The sequence below is a fragment of the Hemitrygon akajei genome, chromosome 3, assembly GCF_048418815.1.
Source record: "Hemitrygon akajei chromosome 3, sHemAka1.3, whole genome shotgun sequence".
Taxonomy (NCBI): domain Eukaryota; kingdom Metazoa; phylum Chordata; class Chondrichthyes; order Myliobatiformes; family Dasyatidae; genus Hemitrygon; species Hemitrygon akajei.
Window position 1 is genome coordinate 113,406,389 of NC_133126.1, and position 16,524 is coordinate 113,422,912.

The window sequence follows — 16,524 nt, forward strand, 5'->3', positions numbered from 1 at the left end:
GAGAGTGGGACTGGGGGTTTTATTGGGACTTTAGTGTTAAACACTGGGCTGTGGGAGAGAGAAGGGGACAGTTTACTGTTAGCACTGGACTGTGGGAGAGAGTGGGACTGGGGGTTTTATTGGGACTTTAGTGTTAAACACTGGACTGTGGGAGAGAGTGGGACTGGGGGTTTTATTGGGACTTTAGTGTTAAACACTGGGCTGTGGGAGAGAGTGGGACTGGGGGTTTTATTGGGACTTTAGTGTTAAAGACTGAGCTGTGGGGAGAAAAGGGGACAGTTTACTGTTAGCACTGGGCTGTGGGAGAGAGTGGGACTGGGGGTTTTATTGGGACTTTAGTGTTAAACACTGAGCTGTGGGGAGAAAAGGGGACAGTTTACTGTTAGCACTGGGCTGTGGGAGAGAGTGGGACTGGGGGTTTTATTGGGACTTTAGTGTTAAACACTGGGCTGTGGGAGAGAGTGGGACTGGGGGTTTTATTGGGACTTTAGTGTTAAAGACTGAGCTGTGGGGAGAAAAGGGGACAGTTTACTGTTAGCACTGGGCTGTGGGAGAGAGTGGGACTGGGGGTTTTATCGAGCAGCAATGTGTTGATGTGGAAAAATGGGCAGAATACGTTGGTGCTGATACAGGACAGTGGGGAGTGTGAAGTGTCAAATGATCAGGTTGAGTTTGGAGAGGGTGTGGGGTGGTGGGGAGTGATACTTGCTTTGAGGAGAGTGTGAGTTTCTTCCAGGCACAAGATAACCATCGTGTATAACAATCCTCGGGCACTGCCGTTCATCTGTGGTGTTTCTGGTTTTCTGTCCCAGATGAGACAAGGATTTGGAAGATTACAGGCTCTCTATCACTCACGGAGAGTGGCCAAACAGTACCAAGACACCCGGCAGCTGGTGAGCCTGTTCCAGGCACGGTGCCATGGTTACCTGGCACGACTGAACCACCGCAAGCGGCTGGAAGCTCTGATCATCATCCAGGCCTACACGAGAGGGCTGTTGGTGCGGCAAAAACATCTGAGAAAGAGGAAAGACGTAAGCAATGGAGGTGGTGGGGCACGGAGGAAACACATTTACCACCTCAAACTACTCTATTGCCAATGACATACAGCTGTAGTGCAGGAAACAGTGTGTGTGTGTGTGTGTGTGTGTGTGTGTGTGTGTGTGTGTGTGTGTGTGTGTGTGTGTGTGTGTGTGTGTGTGTGTGTGTGTGTGTGTGTGTGTGTGTGTGTGTGTGTGTGTGTGTGTGTGTGTGTGTGTGTGTGTAGATGTGAATTTGTACCTGTAAGTGTATGCGCATGTGTAGCACATGAATAAGGTGTGTGTGTGTTTGTGAGTGGTGTAGCTTCCTGTGTGTATATAGTGGTGTGCCTGTGAATGGGTAGAAGTGTAAGAGTAGGCTGTGTGTGTGTGTGGAGGTTCAGGCAGGGGATAGTAGTGTGTGGGAAATGAATCTGGATGCCCCTTGCACTGGCTGCATTGGGGTTGGGTGTGGATAAGGTTAACCTCCGATGTTAAAAGCACTCACTCAACTTCACATCTATAAGTCTTCATCCTTTAACCTCTGCAGGCCATTCATGGTGTTGGGATGGGGCAGCTCGGTGGTGCAGGCAAACGACAGCGTGTGAAGTTAGTTGGCATCACAGTGGGAGATGAAGAGATGGGCACAAGAACATCGGTATGATTGACTCAACATCTAGCCCTGCAAACACTTCAGGACATAACACACTTCTGAAAGGACCTGGTGTCTGTTGGTTGGTGAAAGGGCCTTGCTGACCACTGAAGGGATCTTGGATCTACAACAGATCAACAACTAACTCACCCCAGTCCGGCGTGGCATATTGCAAAAACCACTGACTGCCCCAGGATCTCACAGCTCACATTTCCATAATTAAACCTCGGACTCAAGTCTCAAATTGGGATACAAGCAGAAAATGTTGGAAATATTTTGTGCTAGGCAGCATCTGTGGAGAGAAAGAAGAGTTAATGTTGCAGGTTGATGATCCTCCATCATAATTGGAAAATGGTTAGAAACCAAACTTGTTTTAAGTTGCAGAGGAAGGGGAGATGAGCAGAGAACACAGGGAGGGGCTGTGGCACCGTGGAGAACAGGAGCGACTGAATGACACAAATGATGGTGCTGTTGCCTGGGAGGTGGGGGAGGGAGGCTTACTACCAGCAGCTGAATAGGGTGTAAGTAGAGGGAGGTGAATGAGAGGAAAGGGAGGTAAAGTAGAAGTTGTTTCCCTGTCATTGAGTCCAGGTGACTGAAAAAATTGAAAAGTTGATTTTATTAATTGTGAAGGGTCTTGGTCATAAGGGGTAGGCCTTTTAAGACTGAGATGAGGAAAAATGTTTTCACTCAGGGGGATGGGGATGAATCTTTGGAATTTTTTTTTACTGTGGAGTCTCATTGGGAACAGGATGAGTAGGGGAAGAAAGTATTGAGGTAGATTCTGTTGGGACAGGACAGGATCAAAGGGCTGAAGGGTCTTCTGTTGCTCCTGTTTACTATATTTTAGTCCACTGTTCTATGATAAAACCAAATCCTTGTTTTGGTGGAGATACACCTACATTTCACCATTGTACTGGAGGGGAACCATTGGGAAGGTCCACTCCATGGGTCAGACTTCCAGAAGGCAGGAGTTGCTACAGATGAGGGGCTTGGTCTGTGATGTTCTCCTTAACGGCTGGAGTATCGACTCCCTGAGCACAGAGATCAGAGGAATTACAGGCCCGGCTGGCCAAACTGGATGGAGAGACTAAGGGAAATTAATTTTAGTTCTTCATTTGAATTAAAAATAAAGTTTTAATTTAGAGTCATTGAGTTATATAGGGCCAAACGGTCCTTCAACCCAACTCATCCATACTAACCAAATTATCTACTTGGACTATCGGCGTTTGACTCATATCTCTCTAAACCTTTCAGTATGCCTGTCCAAATACCTCTATATTATAATTGTACCCACCTCCACCACTTCCTCTGGCAGCTTATTCCATTTGCCCACCACACTCCGTGTGAAGGTCACCCCTCAGATCCCCTTTAAAAATTTCCTTTCTCACCTTAATTCTACACCCTCTGGTTTTAGACTTCTGTACCTTAGGAAAGTGTGACAATCCACCTGATCTACGTCCCTCATGAAGTTATAAACCTCACCCCTCAGCCTCCTACACTCCAGAAAGAAATCCCAGCCTATCTAATTTGTCCTTATAGCTCAAGCTGTCCCGTACTGGTAACATCCATGAGAATAGTTTCTACACTGGTTTCTAGCTTAATGACATCTTTCCCGTACCCAGGAGATCAGGACTGCACACAACACCCAAGTATGATCTCACCAATGTATTGACCAGTTGGTGTACATAATGTATTACAAACACATTTATAAATGTGCTAAAAATGAACTTACATTTTTCAAATAGTTTCATATTTAATTATTGAAATCTGAGTCAGTTACTTTTTAATGATTCATTAAAAAATTACAATTTTTGAGAAGGCCAAGGTTGGAAAAGACGAAAGTTGCCATCTGAGGTCTAGAGGCTGCTTGTCAACTCCTCCAAATCATGTGGCCACAGAAGATGGTCCCCAGACGCTGGATAGCCAGCAGGGACCATATCTGAGAGAAGCAATCTCCTTTTGGATTCCTTCCTAGTTTCCTGACTGATGAAAATGTACCTCACCCACCTGACCCATGTTAATAAACAAATCATGGCTCTCTCTACAGGCAAGGATATCCAAACAGGACATGATGAATGAGAGGAGGCAGAGAGAAAAGTTCTTGAGGGCACAGCAGGAGGAAGAGAAGGCTGAGACCCTCAAGGACCTGGAGATGGTGGACAACATCTTCAGCTTCTTGCCAAGTGTGCTGGCAAGCCCAGACAAAGAAGGTCCTTCAGGATTTGAGGTAATAGTTCCATTTCAGGAATTAAGTACCAGAATTTCCCAGATAAGATCTTCACTGATTGTTCAATGAGACGAGGAAGTGGAGATTTTCTTTTTGGATCCCATCTCAATTTCATAATTCAGGGATAAGTAGTCTCTGCTTGTGCCCCTGGAATCCAGGATTATATAAATGGTTTAAATAATTCAATTTAATATCAGAGAAAGTATACAGTATACTATCTGGAAATTCTTGCACTTCACGGAGACATCCATGAAACAAATAACCTCAAAGAGAGAATAATAGTGACATCGGAACTCCCAAAGTGCCCCTCCCCCTTCCACACACAAGCAGCAGCCGAAGCATCAACCTCCCACTCCCCCACTTACACCAGTAAAAGCATCCCCACCAAGCAAGTGATAGCAAAACTCCCCAAAGAGTCCTTCGCCAGTGAGGGAGAGAGAGATTGCTCCTGTGACAATGAGAGCAGCTCACTGTTCCGATGTTACAGTCTTCCATGTTGCTTCTCCAAGCCCCTGTCTCAGGGACCAACAGGCTCTCACTCACCATCAGAAGAGAGAGAGAGAGGGATCGCTCGATACAGGGGTCTTCTTCTGACAGCAGAGCATACCACCTGCTGTCCCAATGTTATAGTCTTCCATGACACTTCAGGCAGGGTTCCTGCCCTGGAAATTCTTTTGTGCATCTGCAAAATAAATGTTGCTGTGCAGTTAGGTATCAGTGTAACCCAGACCATCCCACAGGTTTGTCCTCCTTACTGTGGCTGAAGTTGTCCTGCATGTGGAACTGAAGTGAGGGCTTCCATTTCACTCAACACTAGACTGCCGTAACACTGCACCCATTTCTGGTTGTGGACAGGAAACTAGTCTTCTGAATTTTCGGTGGGAATATCATTTGTTACAGGACCTTTCGCCTCACTGGTGAAACATCCAAGGCTTAACTCCAACAGCATTTTATGCCTTCCATGTTTGAGAAATAACTGCTCCTGTTCACCCATAAAATAGAGAAAATCTGCAGATGCTGGAAATCCAAGCCACACACATCAACTGCAGTCGGCTGTACTCTTTTCCTAGGTGCTGCCTGGCCTGCTGAGTTCCTCCAGCACGCTGTGTGTGTTGCTCTCACAGAATAACCCAGTTTTACCAACCCAATTTCTCCTGTAACTCTGCTGTTTAAGGAACCACTACTAAAGCTGACGTCAGTACAGTCCTTGAGATTCATGACTTCCAGTGACCTCAAACATAACCAGGTCTGTGTGTCAGGAACTCAATGCCAGCAGCTGCTTCCAAGCTCAGCTGATCAACTGGTCTGTTAGTTCTTATAGCTAAAAGTTAATTACTGAATTATATTTGCCTCCAACACTGGGGATGTCTACAGACCATTACATGATTATTTGATTGATTGATTGATTAATTGATCTTCACTACTAAGATCTCATCTACTTTTGAAGTCCATAGGAGCAGGCAGCATATCCTCAGGGAGATGCCACTCTGTAACGCTGACACCTGTTCACAGGTGATCAAGCTCGGTTGCTCACATTTCGTTACTTTTGGTCTTTTTCAGGACCTGGTGGTGAATCAGCAGAAACTGGAGGAGTTTGATCTAGATGATACCTCTCTGTCCTCTGACCTTGATGAGGAGGACGATCTGGACCAATACACCTTCGCAAAATACGCTGCCACTTATTTCCAGGGGTCTTCTACTCCCACTCATATCCGACGGCCTCTCCGACATCCTCTGCTCTTCCACGAGAACCAAGTCGACATCCTGGTAGGTGAATTTTGCCCATCCTGGGAGAAACGCTGGGAGCCACTGACACAACTCACTGGCTTTCCAATGATCCATCCAACTTTATGTTGCTTTAATTGAAGAAACAATCAAGCAGACAGAAGAGAAACAGGTCGTTTGATTTATTGAATCTACTTACACCAATTCTCCATTTATCCCATCTTAATTTCACCACATTCTCATTAGCTCCTGCTCACCAGTACACTAGGGGCAACTTATAGTGACTGGTTCATCTACTAATCTGCACATCTTTGGAATGTGGGAGGAAACTGAAGCACTTCAAAAAACAAACCCACAGGGAGAACATGCAAACTCCAGACAGGCAGTGCCCGAGGTCAGCATTGAACCCATGTCCCTGGTGCTGTGGAGCAGAGCACTGTGCTACCCTGGAATTGACTTGGGATGGTTGGAAGTTTCTGTCTGCCTCTCTGAAAGGGCTATAGGTAACTACACTAAAGAGCTCAGGTTCCACTTTGGAACGTGGTGTCACGATGTCACTCCTAATTCAATCACCAGCTGGGCCCAGAGGTTTTGAACTGGCTGTATATGTCACGTTACTAATGTGTGGAATCTGCTTCTACAGGCTTCCTTGGCCGTATGGAATATTATCCTGAGGTTCATGGGAGATCTTCCAGAGCCCAAGACATTTGCAAAGGCCTCAGAGAAGACGAAGGACTCCATCATGACACAGATATATAACTCCCTTGGCAGAAAGTCAAAGGCTTGCATAACTACAAACCAGACCTCAGATGAGGTAAGGTCTGTCCTCTAACTGTGTTCTGTTACTAGTGAAATGGAGGAGTATAGACCCAGATAGGTCCATTATGCACAGGAGCCACACAATGGTGTGAATTGGTATACTCTAGTCAGATGGCACCCCACTGTCCTACCAAAGGACCCTTCAGTAGATCCTAGCCACAGGGCCAACGACTCAGGAATGGGGATCTGAGCTGTCGGTCTTCCTCTGGGATCAATGGTGATCACCTTTACTGTTTGATTCCCCCCACCCAGTAATCTGCTGGACATTGCATGTTTCCTGATTCATAATCACCTCATAACCGTCTCCTTTGGTTAATATCAGGAGCTACAGCCTCTCTGTATACATCAGTTTATTCATTCTCTCTTCTCCCCACTCCTGTCAGGCAGAAGATCCAAAAGCTTAAGGGCATGTACCAGTGGATTTGAGGACAACTTCTATCTTGTTATCAGACCTTTCACATGTTGAACATTAATGATCTCTTAATCTACCCTGTTGTAGCCCTTCCACTATATTTGTCCATTTTCTCTATATTCTACATTCCGTTTGTTATCTTTTTACTACTTTGATGTACCTATGTGTGACATGATCTGTGTAGATAACATGTAAACAAAGTCTTTTCACTATATCTAGGAAATGTGTCAATAATAAACTAATGCCAATACCTACCTTCATCTTCTCTTGAAATCCACTGTTCTCCCCAACACCAATCACTTTTTCCTATCCCTGCACTCAAATGTCCTTCAGACACGCTCCCATGATGGGGTCCTTTCACCTTTGCCCAGCTCTTCCGGTGGGGTGGGTGAGGAGGTCCTGTTCTACCAGGCACTATGTTGAGGGTGATATGTACAGTGGAATATAGGACAGGCGGTAGGTTCCATAGACAATCCTTTATACCAACCCCCAAAAGGATTCACTTGGCCTTTGATTAGCAATGCATCAAGACTCTCTGTATAAAAATGATTTATTCCCTATTAGTTGCTTTATATTCCTGTGTATCAGTGATTACATGTACCCCACTGAGGTAAAGTTTTGTAGCCATTAACAGAAGGGCAATCTGAATGTTAACAAATTATTTGATTATAAGCCTTCCGTGTTACAGTGCAGCAACAAACTGTGCTCTCACACCTCTGCCTACTGTTAGGCTTGAAGGCGAGTGTGCCTCCCTCATTCAAGAGAAGAGAAGGCTGGTGGTTTCACTAATCCCTGTCCAGACTACTTTTTAAAGGCAAAGAGTGGTTGTAGATGGGTCATATTCTGCATGGAGGCTGGTGACCAGTGGTGTGCCTCAGGGATCTGTTTTGGGAACAGATTTGATTGGGAACACTTGTTGATTTTTTTTATAAATGACCTGGATGAGGAAGTGGAGGGATGGGTTAGTAAATTTACTGATGACACAAAGGAGAGTAGTGTGGAGGTCTGTCAGAGGTTACAATGGGACATTGATAGGTTGTAGAACTGGGCTGAGAAGTGGCAGATGGAGTTTAACCCAGATAAGTGTAAGGTGATTCGCTTTGGTAGGTCAAATATGATGGCAGAATATAGTATTAATGGTAAGACTCTTGGCGGTGCAGAGGATCAGAGGGATCTTGGGGTCCCAGTCCATAGGACACTCAAAGCTGCAGCACAGGTTGACTCTATGGTTAAGAAGGCATATGGTGCATTGGCCTTCATCAACCATTGGATTGAGTTTAAGAGTCGAGAGGTAATGTTGCACATGTATAGACGATGGTCAGACACCACTTGGAGTACTGTGCTCAGTTCTGGTTGCCTCACTACAGGAAGGATGTGGAAGCCATAGAAAGGGTGCAGAGGAGACTTACAAGGATGTTGCCTGGATTGGGGAGCATGACTTATGAGAATAGGTTGAGTGAACTCGGCCTTTTCTCCCTTGAGCGACGGAGGATGAAAGGTGACCTGATAGAGGTGTACAAGATAGTGAGAGACATTGATTGTGTAGATAGTCAGAGGCTTCTCCCCAAGGCTGAAATGGCTAACACGAGAGGGCACAGTTTTTAGGTGCTGGGGAGTAGGTACAGAGATGTCAGTGGTAAGTTTTTTACGCAGAGAGTGGTGAGTGCGTGGAATGGGCTGCCAGCGGTGGTGGTGGAGGCGGAAACGATAGGATATTTTAAGAGACTCCTGATGGCTACTTGGAGCTTAGAAAAATGGAGGGCTATGGGTTTTGAGCATTGTGGGCCGAAGAGCCTGTATTGTGCTGTAGGCTTTCTACGTTTCATCTCTGAATGCAGACCTACCCTCTCGCTGAGACCTCTTAGTACTGCATCATTTGTGTTACGTCTCAGGCTGGTGGACTTGTGCAGTTGTCATCAGGGGCCAAGAGAACCCAGGAGGCAAAGCAGGAGTCTAGGTCCACAGCATTGAACTCATGGAGACATAAGAGACTACAGATACTGGCCATCTGTTTCCACTCTCAGTCCTGAGGCAGAGCTTTCAATCCTCTTCCCCCAAGGTAGTGCTCAACCCTCTGAGTTCCTGCAGCAGATTACTTATGGCATAAGGGTTCCAAGTGTTGTCCTAGCTGTAGGGACTAAAGTAATTAGATTGAATTGTAAGGGATTAGGACAGAGTAGATTAGTGGTCGCCAACCTGTCGATCGCGATCGACTGGTCGATCTTTGAGACTTTCTCGGTAGATCCCCCCAAAAAAAAGAAATACACAAATACTGTTGAGAGATTGTTTCCGGGTTGTGGGGTTTTACTTTTGTTCTTTTTGCGCAGTGCGCATGCGTGTCGCTCCCCCGCACGACACAATGTACTTCAGTGGTCCCCAACCACCAGGCCGCGAGGAAGCGATATGAGTCAGCTGCACCTTTCCTCATTCCCTGTCACGCCCACTGTTGAACTTGAACCCACGCGAGGTCATCAGTCATTTAAACGCAGTGTCACCCTCGTGCCAGGGATCACTGGTTGGCCTCAGGTAACCGGCCGTTACGTGCGGCCGGCGGGAAGTGCCGTTGCTACCTGCCTGGAGCACGGACAGATGGGCGCCGCCTGTAAACCTGTTTAGCACACCAAATGCTCGTGGGCAACCCGGTGCTAAAATATTCACAGACGACCTAATTTGGGCTCAGGGTTTCGTAAGTAACAGAACAGCTACCTCGCTGGGATCTAGTGAAGCAAACTTTTGTCGGCCGATAGATCCTACAAGGGGGGCGGGTGCGCCCTGTCGCACTCTTCGCTCAGTCGGTCGGTCACTGTCTCTGGACTGCGACCACCATGGCCCCGGCACGGGGACCTCCGGCCCTGACCTTGTCCTCACACCCCACCCATGACCAGCCGCACCTGACCAAGGCGTCTGGCGGCAGGTGGGCAGAGGCTGGAGTTCGGGCCTGGAGGCTGTCTAATGAGGCAATGAAGCCCTCAGAACTGCTTCAGTACCTTGAGTCCAAGCACCCTGCACTTAAAGACAAACCCGTTGAGTTTTTCCAGCGGAAAAAACATGAGCAGCATGGGACAGAAGCTAAGTGCTGAGAGCCGCGAAAACTAAGTTGTGGAATAGACTGGACATAAGGAACCTGCTTCGAGTATCGCTGTATTCCCGTTGTGTTTACCACCCCCTTTGCCCCCCTCCCCAACTTCCCGTCGGCTGGTCTGCAAGAATATTGTCAATATTAAAGTGGTCTGCAGTGCAAAAAAGGGTGGGGACCCCTGGTGTTCATACACTATTTCTACTTCCGGGTTGCAGGGTTTTACTTCCGGTCTTTTCTGCCCCGGTGCGCATGCGTGTAACTAATTGGTCTGGGGTTGATCTTGCTTTTCACTAAGGCCGAGGTAGGGGATCTTGGGCTTAAAAAGGTTGGTGCCCACTAGAGTAGATACTAGGATGTTTCCATGTCTCAAATGGACATAGTTACAGGGTTAGGGTGGCCATTTAACAATAAGGTGGGTAGGAACTTTGCTTACAGAGGGTGCTGATTCACTGGACTTCTCTGCCCAAAAACGTTGTGCAGTCTGGATCATTGGAGGTACAGAGATAATGGATAATTTTTTCGAAGGTCAGGGAATTGAGGGCTGTGAGAAACTGGCACAGAAGGAGTTGAGCCCTGGTGTAGATCAACCACGATCATAGTGTGTGATGGGGCAGGCTTGAGGCCACCAGATGAAAGGTTGTTCATTTTGATCTCTTCAGTGAAGAATGATGCGTGGTAGCGTTTAAGCCTGTTACTGGGCTAGCAGATTGAGGAAAATGACCAACACTCTCAGGATGGTCTGAAGGAGAGGGTAATATCACAGAGTCACACAGCCCTTCAGCCCTCCGAGACGAGCAACCATCCATATGCATGAATCCTGTACTGATTCCAACAACCCAGACTCTGCCGCCCACACACCATCAGCTTTATGGAGCTGGAACTCTTGGCTGATGATCTCCCGTGTAAGAAATGTTCTTCTGGTTTATGCTGCAGGATTCCCACACTCAAACACCTGGAGGGGGAATGCTGTTGGATGAGAATCCTGTCTCAGATAGACCAATGTCAAACCTGGAAAAGCTTCACTTCATTATTGGTAATGCCATTGCCAGACCCAGCATCAGGTATGTGCTGACAGCTCCTGCCACAGGTTCTTCTCCTTCCATTCCTTCTCCTTCCCAGTGCTGTTTGCAGAATGAAATTAAATGATTTCAGACATATTTTCTAGTGAACTGCCATTGGTAGGTGTATGTTAAAGGGTGACACAGTGAGAATCTGGGTTAGGAAGAAGGAAGCTTAATTCCTGGACTTTCCATTTTCAGTGGGGTAGGCATGGGGATTGGACCAGGAACAATCTCATTGCCAGTCTTGAGCAGCTCAAATGGTATGAGACTCTATAGAGAGATGGCAAAGAACCTGGAAGATAGTGGAAATATGACTACAAGGTGGTGGGGGTATCCATTGACCCCACCCCTCCTGAAGTACCATAGATTAAGGTGTTAGCTTGGCAGTGCTACTCAAACCCAGGTCTAACAGTGGGAAGGACTTTCCAAATCCAAACAGGTTCATCAGTTTGCCCTTCCTTACAGTAAGTTCGGATAAATTTCCAATGCAGCTTGTCTATCACATTTACTTCTACACTGGTCCTGTTGGCTAACATTGCTCAGAACATACTGTATGTCCACTGTGGTTTATAAACTGAGCTCAGCATAGAACAGTACAGCACAGGATAGGGCCTTCCACCCACCATGTCTGTGTCAACCTTGGTGCCAATCTAACTAATCCTATCTGCCTGCAATCGAGGAGGACATTGTCTGGATGCTGTTAGTTTGCAGGAGTCAGCCACTGTGGTGAACTACATACACCTGTCTGGACACGCCCCCTGCTGACTGCTCCTGTGGCTCCTCCCACAGACCCCTGCTGACTGCTCCTGTGGCTCCTCCCACAGACCCCTGCTGACTGCTCCTGTGGCCCCTCCCACAGACCCCTGCTGACTGCTCCTGTGGCTCCTCCCACAGACCCCTGTATGAAGGTGATGGAGGTCTGAGCCCGGCCTCTCTGTCTCCAGGATGTAGTATGGTGGTCAATCACTGCTTGTTCCTTCTTCCAGTCAATAAAAGACGATACCTCGCTTTTACATCTCAGAGTGAGTTATTGATGGTGCATCAGCCACAGGAAGGTTTGTGTCTGTGAGATGGTTCCTTATATCAGCCTCCCTGTGAGTGTGTCACCAACAATTTCTCTTCACTGGGCTGCAGTTGTTGTCTGCTGGTCTCTGGAACAGGACTTGCGTGTTGCCTGACTAGCCAGTTCTCAGCTTTAATGACAAAGTTGATATTTGCTCTGTTAGCAGAGTGCATTTTACAGCCCGTTCTTCCTCAGTCCCTCTGTGCAGTCTGAGCACCTCCCTTCTGTCTGCACGGTGGAAATTGAACCAGTTCATTCAGTTAGACCAGCCGCCAGGAAGCTCCAATACTGGGCTTTAAATGAGAACAAATTTGCTGGAAACTCTCAGTCAGTTAAGCTGCAGCAGGGCAGAAAGAATTAATGTTACCTTTCATCAAAACTATAGAAATTGTTGGAGCATTAATAGTTTTACCCTCAGCTCTGGACTGTTTTACTCCCCAACATCAGTGACCTTTATCCCTGCAGACTGATCGGTATGTTGGTTCTCCATGCAAAGTTTAGTTTCTTCAGTGTGGAGGAGGCCACAGTACAGTGGAGTAGATTAGGTGAGCAATTGGGAAGAGAAAAAGTGAAACGGCAAATGTTGCAGCCCCTGTGGATGCATGGGAAATTTTCCTGGCTGGTGGAGACGGAAGAGCAAACCGGTGGAAATGGTCCCTTCGGAATGCTGAGATGGAGGGAAGGGGGTGGGTTTGCCTGCGGTGGCCTTGCATCAGCTTTCCATAAGCCGTATAGAACATTATGTCCTCATGAAGATCAAGCAGGCAGGATGATGACTGCTGTTAATAATAGAGAGATACAGCTTGAAATCAGACCATTCAGCCCCTGCACAGACCATCAACCTTACTCATTTACATTCATTCTACATTCTACATTTTATTCTCCCCATCAATTGCCCCCAGATTCTGCCACTGACCTACATACTCAGGCCGATTAACCTACCAAGCAGAACGTTTCTGGGATGTGGGAGGAAACCAAAGCACCTTGAAGAGGTCCTCCATTGTTTGCTTCCGCTCAGGTTTCATGTTTGCTCCAAACTGCAATGTTTAAAATCTACTTTTGAAGTGGGAATGATGGGTATGACATCATTTGGATTCTCTAATCATCCTGTTTGCTAATGGTGGATAAGAGCTGACCAGCTCTCTCCTGATGAGCAACACTTCATCTCCTTTGGCACATCTTCACCACCGCTTAGCAATCTTTCTGTTTGTTTTAAGGGCATTCAAAACTCTAGGGAAATCCCCATCTCCAACTTCTTGGTGCAGCTGTTATCACAGTACAATGGTAGGCATATTAGTGAACGTCTTCTCTTCGGAAAGGACGAAGGAAGTGTTCACGCTCTTGCTCTCAGCTGCTAAGGCCCTTTGTTTTAGACTGACTCTCCAAGTTCCAGTGCTGTCGAGTCACTCTGATCTGTTAGGGATCTGAAGTTGCTGAGGGTTTCAGGAGGTCTTCTGTCAGAACAATAATAGAATTCCAAGTCAGCAACATTTGCCCCATTTTCCTGTAGCTCTTAGGAGAGTTCACCTTTCTGTTCCAACAGCTCACAGATTGTTTTGTTGCTTTGTGTAGATTGCAACTTCAATGTCCCTGATGTTTCCACCTGGTGGAAGTGGTTCTTTAAGTTGCTCATCCACAGAGACAGCTTTTCTGACTCTTTCCTTGTTTTTATTGCAGGGATGAGATTTATTGTCAGATCTGTAAGCAGCTTTCAGACTGTTACAACAAGAATGTCTATGCCAGAGGCTGGATACTCATGTCCCTGTGTGTTGGCTGTTTTCCACCCTCCGAGGGCTTTATGAAGGTTAGTTTCACTGTGCTCCCCACACATCTACATGCTGGTTCTGCTTTGCTGCCTGCACACCGGTGAACCTATTAGTCAGGTTTGGTAAGGTATTGCTGAGCATTGATGTTTGGTGAGGAACCCTTCCTGTAGCCCCGGACAGGTCCTGGCCTGTTCATCCTGTGATGAAAGTGTGAACAAAACTTGTAAACAGTAACTTAACAGTGTGTGGACCTCCAGAGAAATACTCTAGGGTAGGGGGTAGGCCAAGCCCTTTAAACCCACTAAAGGTTTATTACACAATGTAATGTGTAGATAAGATGCTGGCTGGCCACAGTGTGATTGATCTCACATTCCTTCTATCACTGGCAACATTCCACCCCTTACTTGTTGAAAAGGACACTACTTCCACTGCTTTTTGAGGATGAATTTCTGTTTGCCAGTTCCATGTCACTCACTTTCCCACCTCATGAAGCACACTTTCTTTAGCAGTCCACTTTATGACCAATGCGTTGTTGAATTAACTTGACCTTGACTGTGAGTTAGTCATTGTTAATGCTGGCATCACGTTAGGTCAGAAGTCAGCACTCAGAGCTCTCTGGTAAAGAAAGGCAGCAGCAGAGAGATGCTGGGCATCTGTCCAACTTGGATTTCAGTCAATGACTGAAGCTGCAGCGATTTCGAGTTTGATGCCAATTGACTTGTTTCCTTGCCTCTTCTTGCCAGACAAGCCAGAGATATCAGGAGCCCAGTGTTGAGGTCCTAACACAAACTGTAAGCTGAAGGTCAACAAGTTGACCCTACCCCTGTTACAGCCAAGATCCTGGTCAGCCCTGGGCCAATTCCAAACACCATGGCCAAATCTCCTCCTCTGCAGCCACTTTCCACAGCTGTGCATTCCTCTCATCTTGTCCTCGCAACCATCTCTTGGAAGATTGCCAGCAAAAAATCTTACCCAGTAGCCACACAACTCGAAAGCAGAAACACAAATAGTATTCAGTCTCACAGGCTGCTAACTCATCTGCAATACATTGCTGAAACTCTGATAATCTGACATCCCTGGTGCTGAGATTTTCCAGACTATCGGATGTCATTATTTTGTTACACAATAATACAAGAAATCATTCAGTGAGATTAAAGCAAGTGGAAAAATATATACAGTAGGCACTCCAGACCCTGGCTACAGCCTCAAGCCCACCCACCTTTCTGACCCCTGACGTTCTGGATTCCAACTCCAGATCCAGCCCTCAGTTCAGACCCCAGCCCCAGCCCCACTTCATATCTGAGGCTCACAGTCCAGACTAATGAGTGACCCAGGAGCCAAGCTATCGGAATTCTTCTCTATCTTTCTGGTAACTCTGTTATTGTCACTTCAGCAATTCTTTAGCTCTATAATCTTTGCACCGTTCTACTTTATAAGACCATAAGATATAGGAGTAGAATTAGGAAATTTGGCCCACTGAGTCTGCTCCACCATTTCATCATGACTGATACAATTTTCCTCTCAGCCCCAATATCCTGCCTTCTCCTGTATTCCTTCATGCCCTACCAATCAAGAATCTATCAACCTCTGCCTTAAATGTACATAAAGGCTTGGCCTCCTCAGCTGCCTGTGGCAAAGAATTTTGCAGATTCACCACTTGCTGGCTAAAGAAATTCCTTATCGTCTCCATTCTAAAAAGACATCCCTCTATTCTGACCCTCCCACTATAAAAAGTATCCTCTCCACATCCATTCTCTCAAGGCCTTTCACCATTCAATAGGTTTCAATGAGGTCACCACTCATTCTTCTGAATTCTAGTGAATAAAGACCCAGAGTTATCAAGCGCTTTTCATATGACAAGCCATTCAATCCTGGAATCATTTTTGTGAACCTCCTTTGAACCCTCTCCAGTTTCAGCACATCCTTTCTAAGGCAAGAGGCCCACACCTGCTCACAATACTTCAAGTGAGGCATCAGCAGTGCTTTTTAAAGTCTCAACATTATATCTTTGCTTTTATACTCTAGTCCTCTTGAAATGAATGCTAACATTGCATTTGCCTTCCTCACCGCAGACTCAACGTGCAAATTGACCTTTAGTGAATCCTGCACAAGTACCCTGAGACCTCATCCTTCATAATCAATTCCAACATCTTCCCAACCATTGAGTTCAAACTAACTGGCCTATAATTTCCTCCCTCCCTCTCTCTCTCTCCCCCCCTCTCTCTCTCTCCCTCTCTCTCTCTCTCTCTCTCTCTCCCCCCTCTCTCCCTCCCTCTCTCTCTCCCTCCCTCCCTCTCTCCCTCTCTCTCTCTCTCTCTCTCTCTCTCTCTCTCTCCCCCTCTCTCCCCCTCTCTCCCCCTCTCTCCCTCTCTCTCTCCCCTTCCCTCCCCCTCCCTCTTCCTCCCTCCCTCCTTGAACAGTGGAGTGACTTTTACAGTTTTCCAATCTTCCAGAACCATTCCAGAATCATGATTCTTTCTTTTTACAATATTTTTATTCAGAAAACAAGATTTACAGAGTGCAACACATAGATACATCTCAACATGTGTACATTCATATATTGTAATAAAATTGATCAAAATGTTATAGCATAACACATAAAGGTATATACCACTCTGTAATCGAAAATTTAAAGATAGGTTATACATCATAAAAGAAATTTTTTATATAAAAAAAGTCAACCCCCTACCAACTACCAAAG

General features: G+C 46.3%; 1 protein-coding gene across 1 annotated transcript in view; it reads left to right on the plus strand.

The window, feature by feature from the left end:
- The window catches only part of LOC140725310 (unconventional myosin-VIIa-like), a 156,651-nt gene that overhangs the window by 76,748 nt on the left and 63,379 nt on the right, over positions 1-16,524 (plus strand). The window contains exons 20-26 of the mRNA XM_073040619.1: positions 813-1,031; positions 1,567-1,674; positions 3,719-3,898; positions 5,459-5,665; positions 6,267-6,437; positions 10,867-10,994; positions 13,735-13,861. Coding sequence (XP_072896720.1) covers positions 813-1,031; positions 1,567-1,674; positions 3,719-3,898; positions 5,459-5,665; positions 6,267-6,437; positions 10,867-10,994; positions 13,735-13,861 — 1,140 coding nt within the window. The remainder of the gene's footprint in view (positions 1-812; positions 1,032-1,566; positions 1,675-3,718; positions 3,899-5,458; positions 5,666-6,266; positions 6,438-10,866; positions 10,995-13,734; positions 13,862-16,524) is intronic.